General features: G+C 47.9%; 1 protein-coding gene across 1 annotated transcript; it reads right to left on the bottom strand.

Moving 5' to 3' along the window:
• Positions 1-9,283: 9,283 nt before the first annotated feature.
• On the bottom strand, positions 9,284-16,566 carry KLHL35 (kelch like family member 35). The gene is made up of 6 exons (XM_063092408.1): positions 15,674-16,566; positions 14,829-15,013; positions 12,927-13,045; positions 12,119-12,307; positions 10,422-10,610; positions 9,284-9,472 (listed from the first exon to the last, which is right to left on the bottom strand). Exons 1-6 carry the CDS (start codon positions 16,564-16,566, stop codon positions 9,284-9,286), a joined length of 1,764 nt encoding a protein of 587 aa, XP_062948478.1.
• Positions 16,567-17,018: the final 452 nt, after the last annotated feature.

Here is a 17,018-nt window from a genome sequence, read left to right as displayed (position 1 = left end):
GGAATTGTGATAAACAGCATAAAATTTTTTTTTGTTGTTGTTAAAAGATGACCGGTAAGGGGATCTTAACCCTTGATTGGTGGTGTCCGCACCACACTCTCCCAAGTGAGCTAACCGGCCATCCCTATATAGGGATCCAAACCCATGGCCTTGGTGTTATCAGCACCACGGTCTCCCAAGTGAGCCACGGGCCGGCCCTAACAACATACAATTTCTACCTTTGAGTCACTTCTATAATAGTAAATACCTTCACATTGGTGTGCAACAGATCTCCAGAACTTCACATAATATTTTGTTTCTCATAGGTAAAACTTATTATTTTGCAACTTTACTGAAAAAGTTGGTGGTTTAACTGAGCTAAGCTGCTTTATTCCTGTATGTATTCCTGAACTTGTATAGTTCAGGTGCGATAGGATTACTTGTAATGAAACCAGTTCAACTACTGTGAGCATCCAAAGTCCTGGATGCTAGAAACAGGTTTAGACAGTTCTGGTCATCATCTGAGATCTTAGAGTTTGGTGCTGGCATAGCCAGTCTGCAAATATTTGTATGTTAGATTAGGTGATCTTTTAAATTTCTTCCATAATGAGTTTTCTGCAAACCTTGGTCCTCAAATTGGAAGTTTAGTTTTGTGGGACAAATTAGTGCTGTTAATTCCCCACCAGGTGGTGCTGTAACAGAGGAAATGTGCAGCAGAGTAGCAGCTTGCAGGGGGGCGGTGGCCTAAAAGACCAAGACTCCCATTCTTAGAGCTGAGAAAGTAAGGACAGACATAGCAAGGTCTGTCTGCAAGCCAAGAAGGGAGACCTCACCAGAAACCATTCCTGCTTGTACCGTGACCTTGGAGAGCTTCAGCACTGTGAGAAAAATGTTTAAGCTACCCAGTCTGGTTATTTTTTTATGGCACCCCACACAGGCTAGTACACTCTTCCTGTTCATCCACCATCCCTTGAGCAACCTCTAGAATAGCCTACCATGTTGCATTGTTTACCCTGTCAGTCTGATGAACAAGGCCACACACGTCTCTGGACCTCAACCCCTACCATGGACTTAAACCATGGGAGGCCCCCAAAAAGTTCTGCTGACTAAATAAATGAACAGGTATGAGGAGAAGCTAGCTGTACCTCAAAATATTCTGGCCACTACTTGGCCGTTAATGTTTATTAGAAGTTCTTGTCTTAATCCCAGATCTGTCTCCTGTGATCACAGTTGAGTTCTCCACTGGAGACTGAGCGAAGGCCTAGCATAATGTGTTCAGCGTAAACAGCCAGTTTTATTTGAGTCTAGTTCTCCAGAGTCAGAGCTGCAATGAAAGGAATTGCCAAGCTAAGGCACCTTGCCATGGGGCAAGTCCAGCGGAGTGGTTGAATACAGATGTGGGAGTTCTATTGCTTGGGTTAGGATTGTAGTTCCACCCTAACCTATGTAGGCCTTGGTTTTCATCATCTGTTAAATGTGATGATAGTACTTACAGGTGCGTTGTGAGAATTGAGTGAGGTAACACAGGGACTGACACATGACGTGTTCAAATGTTCTCTCTGTCCCTATTACTGTGGGGCTAGCTTGGCTCTTATGGGCCCTATAACCTTGCCTGGCTGGACCTCTCTCCCCTCCTCACCTCCCTCTACTTCCAGAGTTGGGCCTTGACGAATGAGGAGAGATTTGCTTACTTGAATGTTCTCCAAACCAGTGCTATCACCACCTGTGTTCCTTCCTAATTCTAAATAGGGCTTGAGGGGGCAAGAAGAGGGATTGAATGTGCACCTGGGGGTACATACTACCTTCAGGAACTCCTACCACCATCCCCCAACACTCTCCCACTGATCTCAAAGTAATTGGATGTTCCTCTGAAAGAATGTGGGAGGCTCAGGCTTAGAGGAGCAAGAAGGCTGAGGGCCAGGGGTCACAGGAAAGCTTCAGAACTGTTATTTTTTCTCTTTCTGTCAGGGATTCAGATATGAGGGGTCTTCAGAAAGTGCATGGAGGGTGTTTGCTGGTTAGTTCAGTTGGTTACAGCATGGTGCTGATAATACCAAGGTCCAGGGTTTGATCCCCGTACTGGCCAGTCGCCCACCCCCAAAAAAACAAGTACATGGAAAGATTAGTATTCTTTGATTTTTTTTTTCCTTGAACTTTTTTTTTCTTTTGGTGGCTTTCCGGTAAGGGGATCTGAACCCTTGACCTTGGTGTTATTAGGCTGCACTCTATTTCCTTGAACTTTTTTGAAGTACTGTCATATAAAAAGGATCTAATAGCCAGTAAAATAAAGATGATTTAGTAGCATGTGCATTGCACATCAGTTCCAAAAATATGACACTGCATATTTTTAACTTCGGAAAATTCTATTATATGTGCCCCAAATAATATATTTTAAAACAGATTAGTCCATTCATGTACATGGGGAAAATTCAGAATATAGAAAAACAAGAAAAGTCAGCTTCTTTCCGACTTCTGAGCTGCACCCTTAGTTCCCCTCTGCAGAGGCATTCCCTGTTGTGTTTCTTGTGTGTTCTTATGGAGGTACCATCTGCATACACAAATGTGTGTGTGTATTTTTATCTCTTTCCAAGTGCTATTATTTTTTTACCTGTAAGTTTTTTGTAAAACAGGTGCTATTGCTTTAATTCATGTGCTGCAATACTACCAACTTAAGTGCACAGTTTGTTCATAAGCCATTTTAAAAAGTGCAGGCTTGTTAGTTCAGTTGGTTAGAGTGTGGTGTTACAACAGTAAGGTCAAAGGTTCAGATCCCCATATGGGCCAGCTGCCCCTCCTTTCTCCACCACTCACAAAAAAAGTGCAGGCCTACCCTCTCAGGGTAGCCTTGCCACAACAGGATTTTAGGAAAGACTCCCACATTGGAAGCTAGAAGCCTCTGAGCTGAATGTTGTCCATGGCAAATTAGGTATTGAATCTGCAAGCAAAAAAAGAAACTTGCTAAAATAAGCAGCATAGGACTTTATTGGAAGAATCTCACATAACTCAGAACCCATGAGAAGTGTGGAAAACTCAGCTCTGAAATGGAATCTAGGGAAGCTTGCATCAGGGAAGACAGCCAAGGTCATGGCTGAAAAGCAGTCTGATTTAGGATGTCATCACCACCACCAGACTCTCCCAGTGAATGATTTTTCAGCTGTCCCTTTTTCTTTGTGTCACTCTGTTTCAAAGTTCCAGGTGTGAGTATTTGATAGGCCAAGCCTGGTGTCTGACCCACCTGCTGGGGGTGGGGAGAAAGATAGCCGGCCCCTTTCTCTTCCATAGTGGAGGTAGGGCCCAGCCCAGACTCACAGTGCCCCTCTCCCCACGATAGGTAAGGTGTTGATGCTTGGCAGCCAAAGCCACGTTGTGAGATTGTCCTGGGAACCAATTCGTGGAAATATGGCTGTTGGCAACATGAAGACAAGTGCTGAAGCCTTTTGTTTGTTGTTTTTTGGCAGCTGGCCAGTAAGGGGATCCAAACCCTTGACCTGTTGAAGCCTTTAATGGACTTTTCACCAAAAGGTTACTTGTCAGCCTCTAAAGAGTTAGATTCCGGTCATTAGGATTTCTGGCCTCTGTTGACAGAGGTCAGCTTGCCCATCAGGCAAGGAGAGAACACCCTGGAAGTGTGAGATCTCAGGGATAGATGTACAGGGCAGGTGAGGGCTGGGGAACAAAACAGCACTCTCAGTGTGGAGAACCAGGAGAAGCTCAGAAGTGGGGGCTGAGAAGATAGCAGGTAAAGGTTTTTTTTTTTTTGATCTGCCCCACATGGAATCTGGACTTACAGACCACTCTGTGTTGCAAAGGCTGCTGGAGCCCACAGTGGAGTGGAGCCTGCTCCCACCAGCTAAGACCTCACACCCACAAGGGGAGGTCCAAGACATTTCAGCCATAGACCCCAGCTCACCACCTCTAGTCAGCCAATCCCAGCACTCCTTGCTGGGAAATAGGCAAACGCTATGAGGGTGTCAGAGCTGGGGGATGGGTGTGGGGGGTGGAACACCTCTCTAAAGAGCCCTTTACTAAGGAGACTCTTGAGAGGTCATTGGGAGAAGCTGAGCTTTGCCATCAGAGACCTGGGTTCAAATCCTGACACCAGCACTGATTCAATGAGAGGATGACCTTGGATCCTCAGTTATTTCACAGGGCTGTTGTGAGAATTAAAGGAGATATAAATATCAATACTTGTGTTTTCTCTAGTATTTATCATCTAGCATATCATCTGTTTGGGAACATAACAGTTAAGAGCCCAGATCATCAAACAAGTCTGGATTCAACACCAGGTCCACAATTTAGTAGCATGTGCATATGCACATCAGTTCCATCTCTGTGCCTCCGTTTGGTCACATGCATGTAGCATTTTTAGCACAGCACCTGACCCAGAGCAAGTGCTCAATGAGTGCCCGCCGTTATTATTACTTAGATGATAATATGTCATTATAGTTAACTTCATGGTGATGGATTCTCCACATCCTAACTGTGAGGGCCCTGACCACAGGGCCCATGCTTTCTGCTTCTAGTGGGAGGTAGGCATAGCTGGGCAGGTATCAAGACCCCAATTTTACAGGTGGTGGTTTGGCCTTTTATTGTGCCTTGTTACATTTTCCATCTAGTGATTATTTCTGAGCTCTGATGTTGCTATGTATAAGTGCAGCTATTGTATCTCAAAATAGGGCCTGCCAACATCAGAGCAGGAAAAGATTTAGGTATCGAGAGTCAACATTTTCAGCGTCAGAGATGGGTTTTATTACCATTTTCTTCCTCAGAGACATCAGATTTTGATATTATTTTATCTACCAAACCATTCTTTCTTTGTTATTAATCAAAACTACATTTAAATGTATAACTTTTGGGGTTTTTTTCCTGCCAGCTGGCCGGAACAGGGATCCAAATCCTTGACTTTGTTGTTATAACACTGCACTCTAACTGAGCTAACTGGCCAGCCAAATGTATACCAAAGCTACATTTATAACATAAACAACATGACAGTGGTGAGAAGATAATTGTTATGTGTCCTGAGCCTGCTGTAAACATCTCATTTAATCTCCCCAACATCCCTGTAAGAGATTCCATTACTAACCTCATTTTATAGCAAGTTTATTTAACCAATGCAATACATCTTGAGGGAATAGGTGTTTCTTTTAGGTTTTGAGAAATATTTAGAATATCTCTGAATCCCCACTTGGATTTGAGAACAAGTAACATGAGACCCTAGGTTGGGAACAACTTATCTTGTAACAGGTATTCAAACAAGTATTCAAAAATACTCAGATTTTAACATTTTAACAGCAAGACTGAATATACTTAAAAAACGATTGAATTGTACCTTTCAAATAGAAGAATTTTATGGTATGTGAATTATATATAAATAAAACATTCATATATATGAGAATAAATGTGTGGGTATGTATGAATTAAAACAGCAAATAATTTCATATTTTCCTTGTCTGTAAGGTATATATACCCAAAATGAGCACTGTCCTTTGAATGCAGTGAAATGCTCATCAACTGCCAAGTGTGAAGTTGGAACATATCTTGTAACTACTGATTCCAGATTTTAAATAGACCTGTCATAGGCTCGAGAGCTTACCATTGCTTCTGTTGTTTTGTTTTGTTTTTGCACTTGCATCGCCAACACACATGGTTTTGAAAATTTTGATAGCTCATAATTTTGTTGAGAGGACAGCCGTTTTCTTTGCTCCAGAATTACAAAACATTTTCATTTTTAGATTTACAAAGATCAATTAGAATGACTGATCCAATGAATATTAAAAATTTCTACAGCATTCTCCAATCACCTTTGTACACAGTTGCCTTCAGCATGTCTCCACTTATGAACTATACCAAGTAATTTGAGCACATTGGCACCATAGAGATGAAAAAATATTGTCACACCACCTGTTAGCAAAACAGGATGGTCCAGAATTTTGTCAGAAAACACTGTGTAATGAAATCCATTCTGTTGGATGATGTAACTAGATAAAAACACCATATTTCTTTTTTTGTCTTTAGAAATATATTGTTCACTCACCAACTCTTGAATTTGAGAAAATTGATCTAGGAAAGGTTTTGCTTACATGACTAGTTTCACCATCATCCTTAGTGACTGGAGTGCTGCTATGTGTCTTTGCATTTATTTTCTGATTTGTCTAATAAGTGAAATGTCTTCTTCTGTCAATTTTCTTCTCTTTTGTCATTATGGATAGAAAATGAAAAACCCTGAATTCTCAACCAGTGTCTCCAGACTTATGAAAAATCATACAATACTTTGGGAAATGCAAAAAGAAAACTGAAGGATGCTGTAATCGTGCTGGTTTATTTCACTATGCATCTTCCTTCTAGGCAATACCATCATTCTTCCATTTCCTTATTTCAGTTTTGTTTAGCATAGTTGAGAATAATTGATGAGTAATATGAAATAATTTTTAGGATTATGAAATAGCAAAGTTGTTTCAAGATATTGGAAAAATAAGTTCATCAAGATCTCAAAATGTGTTTTAAATTTATGAAAGAATCCAATGAATCCTTACAGTAATTGCAAGATAGAATGAGTTTCATTCATTTTTTAAAAAGATAAGTAAATTTTCTCATTATTCTTTGGAAGACCATTAAGAAAGAATAATAGTCATAAAATATCAATCCTTACAAATAGTTAGAACTGCTCAAAAAAGAAGCTAAATTTGTGTCCAATGGCTTCTGATGGTATACTACAAATTAAGTCTTTATATAATCAGCTGGGGAGAGGATGGCAAATGTGTGTGTCTAGAGGGTCAGTGCTTGGGACTTGTGGTCTGGCTTCCTGCTGAATGGTGAAAGTCCCTCCCATTCATGAGAAAGCTTGGAGGTCCAAAGAGCAGCAGACTAGGAGCCAGGGGGACCTTCCGTATATGGTCTCTTGATCTAACCAGTAGTCCTTGGGGATTAGAACATATGGAGTGTCATCTTCTGCTTGTGTTTCTGTGAGCCTAACTCATCCAGTTGGTGGCCCCTAAGGGCAGGGATGATATCCCATCAGGCTGGGATTTCCATGGTGGAAATGATAGTACCTCCTGCTTCTATACAACCACTCCTGTGCTGCACCATTTATTGGATTAGCAGAGTGTGGGCGAGGCAGCATGGAGGGATCAGGCTTTGGAGACAGCTGGACCCAGGTTTGAATCCTGGCTTTGCCACCATTCACCAGCCCAGTGACTTTAGGCAAGTCTCTGTTTCCTCATTTGTGAGGGAAGTGACCAGGCCAGGTGAGATTCCCACATCCTCAGGAAGAGCTTGCCCTGGATATGCCCTTCTTCGTGCCTGGGTAGGCAAGCATTGCAATATCTTCTTTGCTTTGTCCTGAGTGTTACCGTGGGGTGGGGGTGGGCAGGCTCAGTGGGGCTGGGCCTCCACCCCACCGCCCTCCCCCTGCTGCCATTATCAGCTGTGTCCAGATGGTCACAGGCTCCCTAATCTGGGATAATCGGCCAGTCAAATCTCAGTTGGGACCCAGGCCTTTGTGCTGGGCTGTGATGGGCCAGCCCCAGCTGGAGAGATCCTGCAGACTGGGCCCTGGGGCTTTGGAAGATGGGGAGGGGTATGGGGCTGGCCTTGTGCTAGAAGGAGATGTGAGCAGCAGATGACAGCTCCTCTTCAAAAGGCAATTCGAGTGCAAATGGAAACCTGCAGATGGGGCCTGGCCAGCTCCTCCAGGCCTCAGAGCCACAGGCACAGAAACTTGAATGAATGGCTGGGCCTCTGCCTGGCAGAATCTGTCTGTGGCATCTTTTGTTCCCTTTCTCTCCTCCTCTGAGCTCACCCTTCCCTGTGTTGCTGTCACTGGAGCCCCAGGCTACACCGGGTGCTTACAATGGTATCAGGGGCATTGATGCTGGGGATCTCACTTGGCCAGGTGCAGAGGCAAGGTGGCTGGGTTCTCAGAAGACTGTGGCTCTGGTGCCCTCCACCCTAGGCCTGCGGTTTGCTATGAGCCTCGACCCTATGGCTGCTCAGGGATCCACAACTGTTTTTGTTCTGTGTTGTTTCAGTTTCTTCCATGTGTGGGAGAGCCCCACCTCGGCCCCAGCTTCTAGTAATGAGCCTGGTTTGGAATCCTGTTTTTAAGGACTTTATCTCACAGAGTCAACCTCAGAGCTTGGGCTTCTCCCTTCGTCAGTGTTCTTCAGTTATGGTGTTTCTTGTGCTCAGATGTGTTTGCTTGTTTATAAGCTTATGCCTCTGTCTTTAGTTTTCTAGTTTTTAACTCTTTCTATCATTGTTAGGTTTTTGAATGGGAGAGGGAGGTTTAGAGAGAACCATCCTGACCAGAACAGAAGTGTCTCATAGGTTCTGAAGCTTCATGAAAACTTAAGTCACAGACTCTACCCTTACTAAGTATGTAACCTTGGGCAATTCTCTTCATCTTTTTAAGGCAGTTCCTTATCTGTAAAATGCAGATAATAATAACTAGCTCACTAAAAGTTTTTTTAAAAAGTGCTGATAATATCAAATTTAAGGACAGTAATTACCTGTGGGAAGGGGGTAGGTTTAGACACAGGCCTAGAAAGGCATTTGTAACCATCTATTTCTTCAGTTAGGTGATGGAAACACAGATATTTATTATTCCTGAACTGTTTCTCATATATATATATATGCTTTTTATGCATGAAAATATTTCATAGTTTAAAAAAAAAATTGCCCACACTGCTATTATGAAAGTAAATGAGGTAATATATGTGCTACGGTCTGAATGTCTGTGTCTGTCCAAAGTTCATATGTCAGAACCTAATACCCAATGTGATAGCATTAAGAGGTGGAGCCTCTTGGGAAGTGATTAAGTCACTTAGGAAGTGAGGCGGAGCCCTCATGAATAGGATTAGTGAGTGCCCTTATAAAAGAGGTTGAAGGGAGCTGCCTTGTCCCCTTCTGCCATGTGAAGACACAGCAAGAAAGCACCAGCTGTGAAGCAGAGAGCCCTTACCAAACGCTACATCTGCCGGCACCTTGATCATGGACTTTCCAGCCTCTAGAACTGTGAGAAATAGGCTTCTGTTATTTATAATTTACTCAGTCTAAGGTGTTTTGTTATTATAGCCTGAACTGACTAAGACTTTATGAAAGTGCTTTGTAAAGAGTAAAAGCAGGGACCTGATATTAGGGAACACAGACATTAGGGAACACAATCCCAACAAGGTTTTATTTCTGCAAGAAAAGGAGGCAATAAGTTAAGGGGCTATTTACACAGAGGTACCACAAGGGGAGGAGAGTGGTGCACCTGAGTTCTCCCTGCCTCTCTGACTTCTGGCTCAGCCTGTCCAAGTCTGAGTCACCTGCCCAGGCTCTGGATGATGGTCACACAGCCATGGGAGCTGGTGCAGCGCTGCAAGGATGGCTGGACCTCCACCTGTCCAGTGCTGGGGTCAAAGGTGAAGACCCTATCGGTGCTTTCCCCGCGTTCATCGCGCCCGCCAAGGATGTGGACCTTTCCATCACACACAGTCACGCCACAGCTCTCCTGGGTAGACAAACAGAAAGACAATCCAAGGATGGGTCCAACCTGGCGCTCCCTCTGCTCCTAGCTGACCAGGCCAGATAACAGAAACTTGCCCTACAGACTATGACAGGCAGTCAGGACGGCAGAGAGCAGGAAATTAGATGGAACTGAGTGCAAGCTCCAGCTTGATTCTTACTAAATGAATGGCCTTAGACAAGTCAATTCTGGTCTTTAGGCCTCAGGTTCCTCATCAGCAGAGTGAGGAGAAGAACAGTACCTCTTCATAGGGTTCTCCTAACAGTTAATGGGTTGAGCATGTAAAGCATCTTACATAATGCCTGGAACATAGGAAGCATACCAATGATAATAACTACCACCACCACCGTCTTAGGATCTCAGACTCAGAGAAGACAGAAATCTCATGCTCTTGGGGTCACTGAAGGTCAGAATTGGCAGGGACCACCAGTCCAGCCACACCTCTATATAGTCTCTGGAGTTTCAGGAGACGGAGATAGGTGGGGGTGGCAAGGCACTGCAGGGCTTCCAGAATCTGGGCCTCCCTTCTCTGATATCACTGGAGCAGGGGTACTTAGCAAGTCCCTTGCCCACCCACCACCCGATAATAGGCTACCAGCTGGTGGGCTTCAGGGCAGGAGAGACAGTAGGGTCATTTAGACCAAACCCCTCATTCAAGGTTACAGTGCTTGGAACTGGGGTTCTAGGTTCTGCCTTAACATGGCCTCATTGGTAGACTTGGGCCACATCTTCAACCTCTCTAAGGTCTATCTCCTCATCTGTGAAATAAAAGGGTGATTATCACTGTGAGGACAAAGTTAAAGGACTGTGTAAGACCATGTAGCATGGAGTCACACAGAAGACTCACTACCTGCAAGATCCAGAGCCTTAGAAGTGGGCTCCACTCTCCTGAATGGAACCAGTGCCCGGCCCGTTCCCAGGGACCTCCACTTACCACAGGGCTAGGGAGGACAGCTGCCTCCCCCCAGACATCTGTGCCAGGGTCATAGGTGAAGATTTTGCTTAAGAGGCCTCCCACCACGTAGATGGTGTCCTCAAGGGAGACAGCCTCAAGACACCGCTGTGAGAAGGGTGCTGGCGACCGCAGACCCCACTGGTCCTCCTTGGGGTCAAAGCACTGCACCTGAGGGTCGCGAGAAGCAGCGATGGCGAAGCCTCCCCTGCCTGTCCTGTCGCCCACACCCTGCAACTTCTTTCCTGAGGCCTCATTCAGCATGACAAAATCCTGCCAATGCCCACCAGGCCTGAGCCAGTGTCTGCAAGGGTAGAGGAGACTCACTGTCCCTGCCCTCAAGTGCTCTCAGTCTAGTTCTAAATTTTATCCCCTATCCCTGAACTCCCTTTGTTGAAAGCCTCCTCATCTTTCAAGGTCCAGCTGAAATGCCACCACATCCTTAAAGTCTTCCCTGGTGTTTCCACCTCCCACCCACCCCCCCAATCTCAGGAACAGTCTCTCCTTTGATGGAGGAGAACTCAGTTGCCTTATACATGAACACATCATATCAAGCTGGGAGAGGTATATATTCTAGGAGATAGGGGTGCCATGTGCTACAGAGGGTCCAGAGCAGGCCTGCCATGGAGATGTGTTCCTGGCTGCAGACACTGTCAACTCTCTTCTCTCTTCTGGTGCTCTGAGGTCATGACAAGATTACAGCTGAGGTGTCTTGCAGCCCCATTCCTACAGCTGTCTACTGGCCTTTCAGGCTCATGGTGTTTATGATGTTCTTCTTAACAATCGCTGAGGGTGCCTACCTGCACCCAGCTGGCTGCTCACCTTTACTCCTATTTCCTCAATCGTTTCCTTGGAGACCCCCACAGAACAAATCAGTGCTGCAAGAGAAAGTGCTAAATGGGGACTCCTACCCAACCCAGCTCCTAAAAGGTTGGCTGGAGGAGTGGGGTTGGGGCATAAGGAGGACATGGATCCTAATTTGGGAGTGATTCAGGTCCCAGGACCACAAGCCTGTAAGGCCATCAGGAGAGGGAGGGAGCTGCCAGGGTGGAAGACTAATTTTTATTCACAAAAAGCCTAAATGTCCAACAACAGCAAATTACATCAGTAGACTATGGCTTATCCACCCAGCAGAATATTACACAGACATGGATGGCTATGAATTTGAAAGCATGGAAAGTGCTCATACATAAATGAGAATAAAAAGCAGAATGCAAAATTTTACTAACAGTAAGAACACAAAACTAAAACAGAAAAGTGAAAGTCAATTCAGTGGAAGCCTGGAATGTGCTGCACCAAAATATCAACGGTACTGCAGTTATCCTTAGGTGGTGCGATTATAGGTGGCTTTTTCCTTTCTACTTCTCCGTGTTTTCTAAATTTTCAGTCAGGACTGTACGATTTTTTTGAATGCAGGAAAAACATTTTAACTAATCCCACCCCTACCCTCACATAATTCTAAAAATTTCTGCTGTGCTGCTGATCCACCATGTGGCCTTGGGGTCATTTATCTGAACTCATTTCCTTGTCAGAAACATGGGGGTGACTCCTCTGGGCTGTTGAGGAATTAAGTGAGAAAACGAATGAGGACATGAAAGTGCCCAGCTCTGTGCCTGGCAGAGAGCAGCCTGTTCCCTGAAGCCTCCAGTGCCCACCTGCGTCCCAAGGCCCGCGCCCACCTTGTCGGTGTTGATGCCATCCTGCCTGGCGCCCCCGATCACGTAGAGCTGGCCTGCGCAGGCTGCCACTGCCGCAGAGCTCACGGCCTCTGGAAGGGGCGCGGCAGCCACCCAGGTGTTGAAGAAGGGATCGTAGCGCTCCACACTGCACAGGCGCTGCAGGCCGTCAAAGCCGCCCACTGCAAACAGCTTGGGTGAAGACACGGGCAGGGGGGTTGGGAATCGGGGCCCATCTCTGCCCCACTGCTGCAATCTGTGAGCAGGAAACTGTCCCCACCCCAACTTGTGGGCCAAACCGACCCTGGGGACATCCCAGCGCTGTCACCACCTGGGTGGCCTCCACCCAGTTGCTGAACCTCCCTGAGCAGATTTCCTCTCCTTAACCAGGGATAGTGAGACTGGTCTCCAGGCTGGGTACTGAATGCAGATCAGATCTGTAAAATTCCTGGCTCCAAGCTGATGCTTAATAGTAATAGCTAGTAGTTTATGAAGGATTCAAAGACCCACTTTTATTTGCAATTCTGAATTTGGGATAATTGGCAGATTTTTTTTTTGCCCGTAGTGGCAGAGTAAAGATCCAAACCTAAATTGTTTGGCCCCAGAATCCACACCCTTGACCACTAGCCAGTACTATTACAGTGATTGCTATTATCATTATTAGCATTATTATGTAACCTTGGGCAAGTCCTTTTCCTTTTGGGGGCCTCAGATGTATTCTTACAAAGAGGGGGTCTTAGAGAGCCTTCCCCCAGAATATACGTAGGTCTGTACTTTGGATCCCAGAGCAGCAGCCGCAGAGTGTGCCTACCTGTCCCTGCACGACTGCCATCTTGTGCCTCCACCTGCCCTTGTGCAGGGAAGCTACCTTGATCCAAGTGTGCAGATGGGAGCTAAACATCCACGTATCACGGCTGTTGATGTGGCCTCCTGGGGAGAGAGAACCAGCTGTTGCCCCCAGATCCTCTTGTTATTTTTAGCACCCCCAAAGAACTAGAAACAAGGGCCCCCAGATCCAAAGAAGGGTGAATGGCAGACAGCAGGAAGGATTTCCTCTAAGCTGGTGTAAGACACTGGGCCTGTGACCCAGACATTGTGCTCTGAATGAATGGTGAGAAAGTCTGAGTTAGGACTTTTGAGATTGCAGAGGCCTGACAGATTCAGAAAGAAGGAACTGATCCTCACTGGGTCCCTTGTGGTGGTATGCTTAGGGAAACAAAGAGGGGGACACTCTAGTAAAGATAAAGAGTACAAAGAATACCCAAAATAAGCATCAGCAATGTGCTGGGGTCCAAGGGAAAGCAGAACCACTTGCACTGGTAGGGGAGAGAGGTAGAGGGTGAACCAATATCTTCCCTCACTTCTGCTTTCACCTTCATGATTTCACTTCTGTTCCCATCCCTCCAGGAGGTGCTGGGATTATTATACCCAGTTTACATAAAGGAAACTCAGATGAGGCTTAGAAATCAGGAATGACCTGCTGAAGATCACATGGCCTTTTGTCAGAGCAATGACCAGAACCAGAACCAGAACCACTGACCATTGCTGGCCCCCAAGAGCAGCATCAGTGCTGCTGAAAGACACAACACACCCTGTGGAGCCAGGTACTGGGGAGGCAGGCTGTGGACTCTCCCTCGCCATGCCTGGCTATCCTGCGGATCCTGACTGGGTACTCAGGTCCCAGGAGCAGCTTCCCCTGGGATAATCCTGATTGTACTCCTCAGCCTGAGCCTGTGGCCAGAGCCAAATCTATATTTGGTACCCCCCACCTCTGTGTATTCCCAATGGCACCCAGCAGAGGCCCCACATGTTGCCCAGAGGCCATCAGTGGCCTTGGATAAATTGTCCATGGTAATGTGTGCCCTTGATGGTCTCTGAGGCCTCCCCAGATCATTCTCCTGCTCTTTACCCTTTGCAGGCATGCACGGTTCACTACAACATTAAATACAGTCTACCTAGGCCCAGAATCAAAGCCTCCCTGATTTGACTCTTGCTTCATCTGCAATAGCTTCCCCTCGTCTTCTGGATACACTCAACATGTGCTTCAGAGCCCTGAGTGCCTGGGGTTCCTTTCTGCACATCCCTGCCCTCATGCCTTTGTCTATACTGTTCCCTTCGACTTTCAAGGTCCAACTGAAAAGTCATCCCTTTCATGAAGTTGAGCCAGATTCCCTGAGTTGGATTCCAGATGATTTGGGGACTCTGAGAGTTTCCATCACATTCTGCCTGGTGGTAAAATGAAGTCTCCCCCTCCAGGGCAGCAGGGACTGTGTTTTGTTCTCTGAGTTTCTAGGGTCTGAATGTCAGGGAAGGCACAGTTTGTTGGAATCAAACAGATTTGTGTTCCTCCTAGATTTGCCATTTTTAAGACAATGGTGAAATTCTTAACCTCTCTGAGCCTGTTTTCTCATCGGTAACATGGGCTTGTAGTGGGGGATTAAAAATAACGAATGTAAGCTTCTTAGCATAATGTCCAGCACACAGTAGGCTAGAGAGAAGTTATTAATGCTAATATGAATTGAAGCTGACATTGCTTAATAAAGGGCAGAGTCACTCCAGTGATGGGCTCTGCTGTGCTACAAACCACTCCAGCCAATAACTGTAGGTTATCAGGAAAAATCCTGCCCCCATCTCCTGATTGGAGGGAAAAACAAAAGAGGTGGTGTGTTGAAGGCGATGAACCAATCCTCTGGGCCCGCCGGCCCGCACTCACCGGAGACGTAGATGTCATTACGAAAAGCACAGGCTGCGAACTCTGAGCGCGTGTAGCCCGGCAGGCTGGGCAGTGGGGTCCAGCGCCGACTCTCTGGGTGGTAGGAGTCTGTGAAGGGCAGCTTCAGAAGACCTTTGCGATCACAACCACCGATGACCACAATCACTTCAGCTAAGTCCATGAATCTGGCATGGGGATAAACCAATGCCTGGTGACAGCACCCTCTTGCTGACCATAGAGTAGGGTCCTTCAATGCTCTCTGCCCTTTCTCCCCGCATCTGGACACTGCCATAACCAACCTTTCCTCTGGCTATTAATGGGAAGAGGGTCATTAATTCTTACTCCTCTGAGGCTTGTGCTTAGTGTAAGAGATACAAGTGGTAAGACAGTGTAGTCCCTGTATTATATCCCTGGGGAGTAACAGACAGTTGTTATACTACACCCATAGCCTCCTGGCCTGGCATTCCAGGGTGAAAGTAGGCCTCTTCCATTTTTTTCCCAGGCCCCTGCCTAGTCTGAGCTCCTGGAGGGCACAAAGTGTTTTCAAATCACTCCCAAGTCCCAGTCACCCAGCACAGGACCTGCACAGAGTAAGCACTCATAATTATGGATGACGGACAAGAGAAAGAATGTGCGTCGGGTGTGGGATCACTACATCTCCTCAATTGGAGTGTTAGCTTTTCAAGGGCAGAATTCCCGGCACAGAGCCTATGAAATGTTGAATGAATGACCGAATTTCATTCAAGAGGTGCAACTAAGTGCATTAAAGGGTGTTGAAAGAACGAGTGAGGGGGTGAGAACGCGGGAATAACGGAGGGCCGGAGGGCAGAGGGCGGAGGTCATACCTCCGCGGCCGGGCCCGCAGCGCGCCGGCCTCGCGGCCCAGGATGAAGCAGGCTCGGGCCTCAAGCAGCAGCGGGCGGCACTCGCCGCAGGCCTGCAGCAGCTCGTCAGCCTCCACCTTCTCCAGGAAGTAGGCGGGCGCCAGGAGCGGCAGACGCACGTGCTCCAGCAGGCGCCGCAGCTGCCCGCGGCGGGCCGGCGCGTCGTGGCGCACCCAGCGCATGGCCGCCTCGAATACGGCCTCCTCGCGCGCCACGCCCAGCGCGGGGTCGGCCAGCAGCGCCGCCACCTCGTCGGGCGCCAGCTCCAGGAAGTCGGCGTGGCGCGCCACCTCAGCAAAGGCCTGGCGCAGCACGCGGCCGCAGCGCTCGGCCAGCGAGGCGAGCGAGAAGGCGGCGGCCACGCGGCGCAGCGCCAGGCTGTTGGCGGCGCGCAGGCGGCCCTCGAGGAAGCGCACGCAGGCCTCGCGCAGGCCCGCCACGCCCAACCGCTCGGCCAGCGCCAGCACGGCGGCCGCCTCGTCCTCGGCGCGCAGCCGCACGCCCGCGCCGTACACGTAGTCGAGCACCACGGCCAGCGCCGCCGCCGCCGCCGCCCCGGCCGACCCCGCGCCCGGCGCCTCGGCCGCCACCGCCACCACGGGCACGGGCACGACAGCCAGTCCGCGCTCCGTCCGCCCGGCCGCGAACAGGCCGCGGAAGTAGGCGCTGGCGGCGCTGAGCGCGGCGCGGTGGCACGGGAAGTCGCGGCCGCCGGCGCGCAGCACCACGTCGGTGAGGGTGCCGCTCCGCCGGTACGCGTTGAGGGTCTGCAGGACGCGCTGCGCGTGGCATGACCCCGTGCACGGCGCCTCGTAGACCGGCTCCGACTCCTCCGGCCCGGGGGCCTCCCGCATCCTGCCGGGTAGAGAACACAAGTAGCGTCGGCAAGTCCACCTGGCTCGGTCCGGGGTTGGGGGACCGGAGGCCCAGCTCAGGCCCACCTCATGCGTTTATTCCTCCTTTAGTTCACTATGCATGCACGAACGTAACCTGTATGTGTTCATTCATTCGGTCATTCTTCCATCCGCCCATCCAGATTCCTGTGGCCACAATGATCTAGCCCCGGCGTTATCCGTACTCTTTCTCCCTCGCTTACCCACTCCAGCCATATTGCCTTTCTGTTTTCCAAATTCGCTAAGCTTTTTCCTATCAGTATCTGCAGGAGGCAGATGGCAAGCTCTCAAATAGGGTGATTTGAGGAGAGTCTGATAAAGGAACGATCTACAAAAGCAAGGCAGTGTTGAGGGACTCCAACAGAGATAGAGCAGTGCCACGTGGCTACCAACAGCAGGGAGCCTTTACCGCC

The sequence above is a fragment of the Cynocephalus volans genome, chromosome 4, assembly GCF_027409185.1.
Source record: "Cynocephalus volans isolate mCynVol1 chromosome 4, mCynVol1.pri, whole genome shotgun sequence".
In the NCBI taxonomy this organism is placed as follows: Eukaryota; Metazoa; Chordata; class Mammalia; order Dermoptera; family Cynocephalidae; genus Cynocephalus; species Cynocephalus volans.
This window is presented reverse-complemented; position numbering and strand designations above follow the sequence as displayed.

Bases quoted from the DNA above. Each gene is read 5' to 3' on its own strand.
- KLHL35 (XM_063092408.1), bottom strand. From the start codon at position 16,566: ATGCGGGAGGCCCCCGGGCCGGAGGAGTCGGAGCCGGTCTACGAGGCG. The intron at 12,308-12,926 runs GTAGGCACACTC...TCTTCACCCAAG, and splicing joins TGGCAGTCGTGCAGGGACAG to CTGTTTGCAGTGGGCGGCTT. The intron at 10,611-12,118 runs GTGGGCGCGGGC...CGCGACCCTCAG, and splicing joins ATGGCATCAACACCGACAAG to GTGCAGTGCTTTGACCCCAA.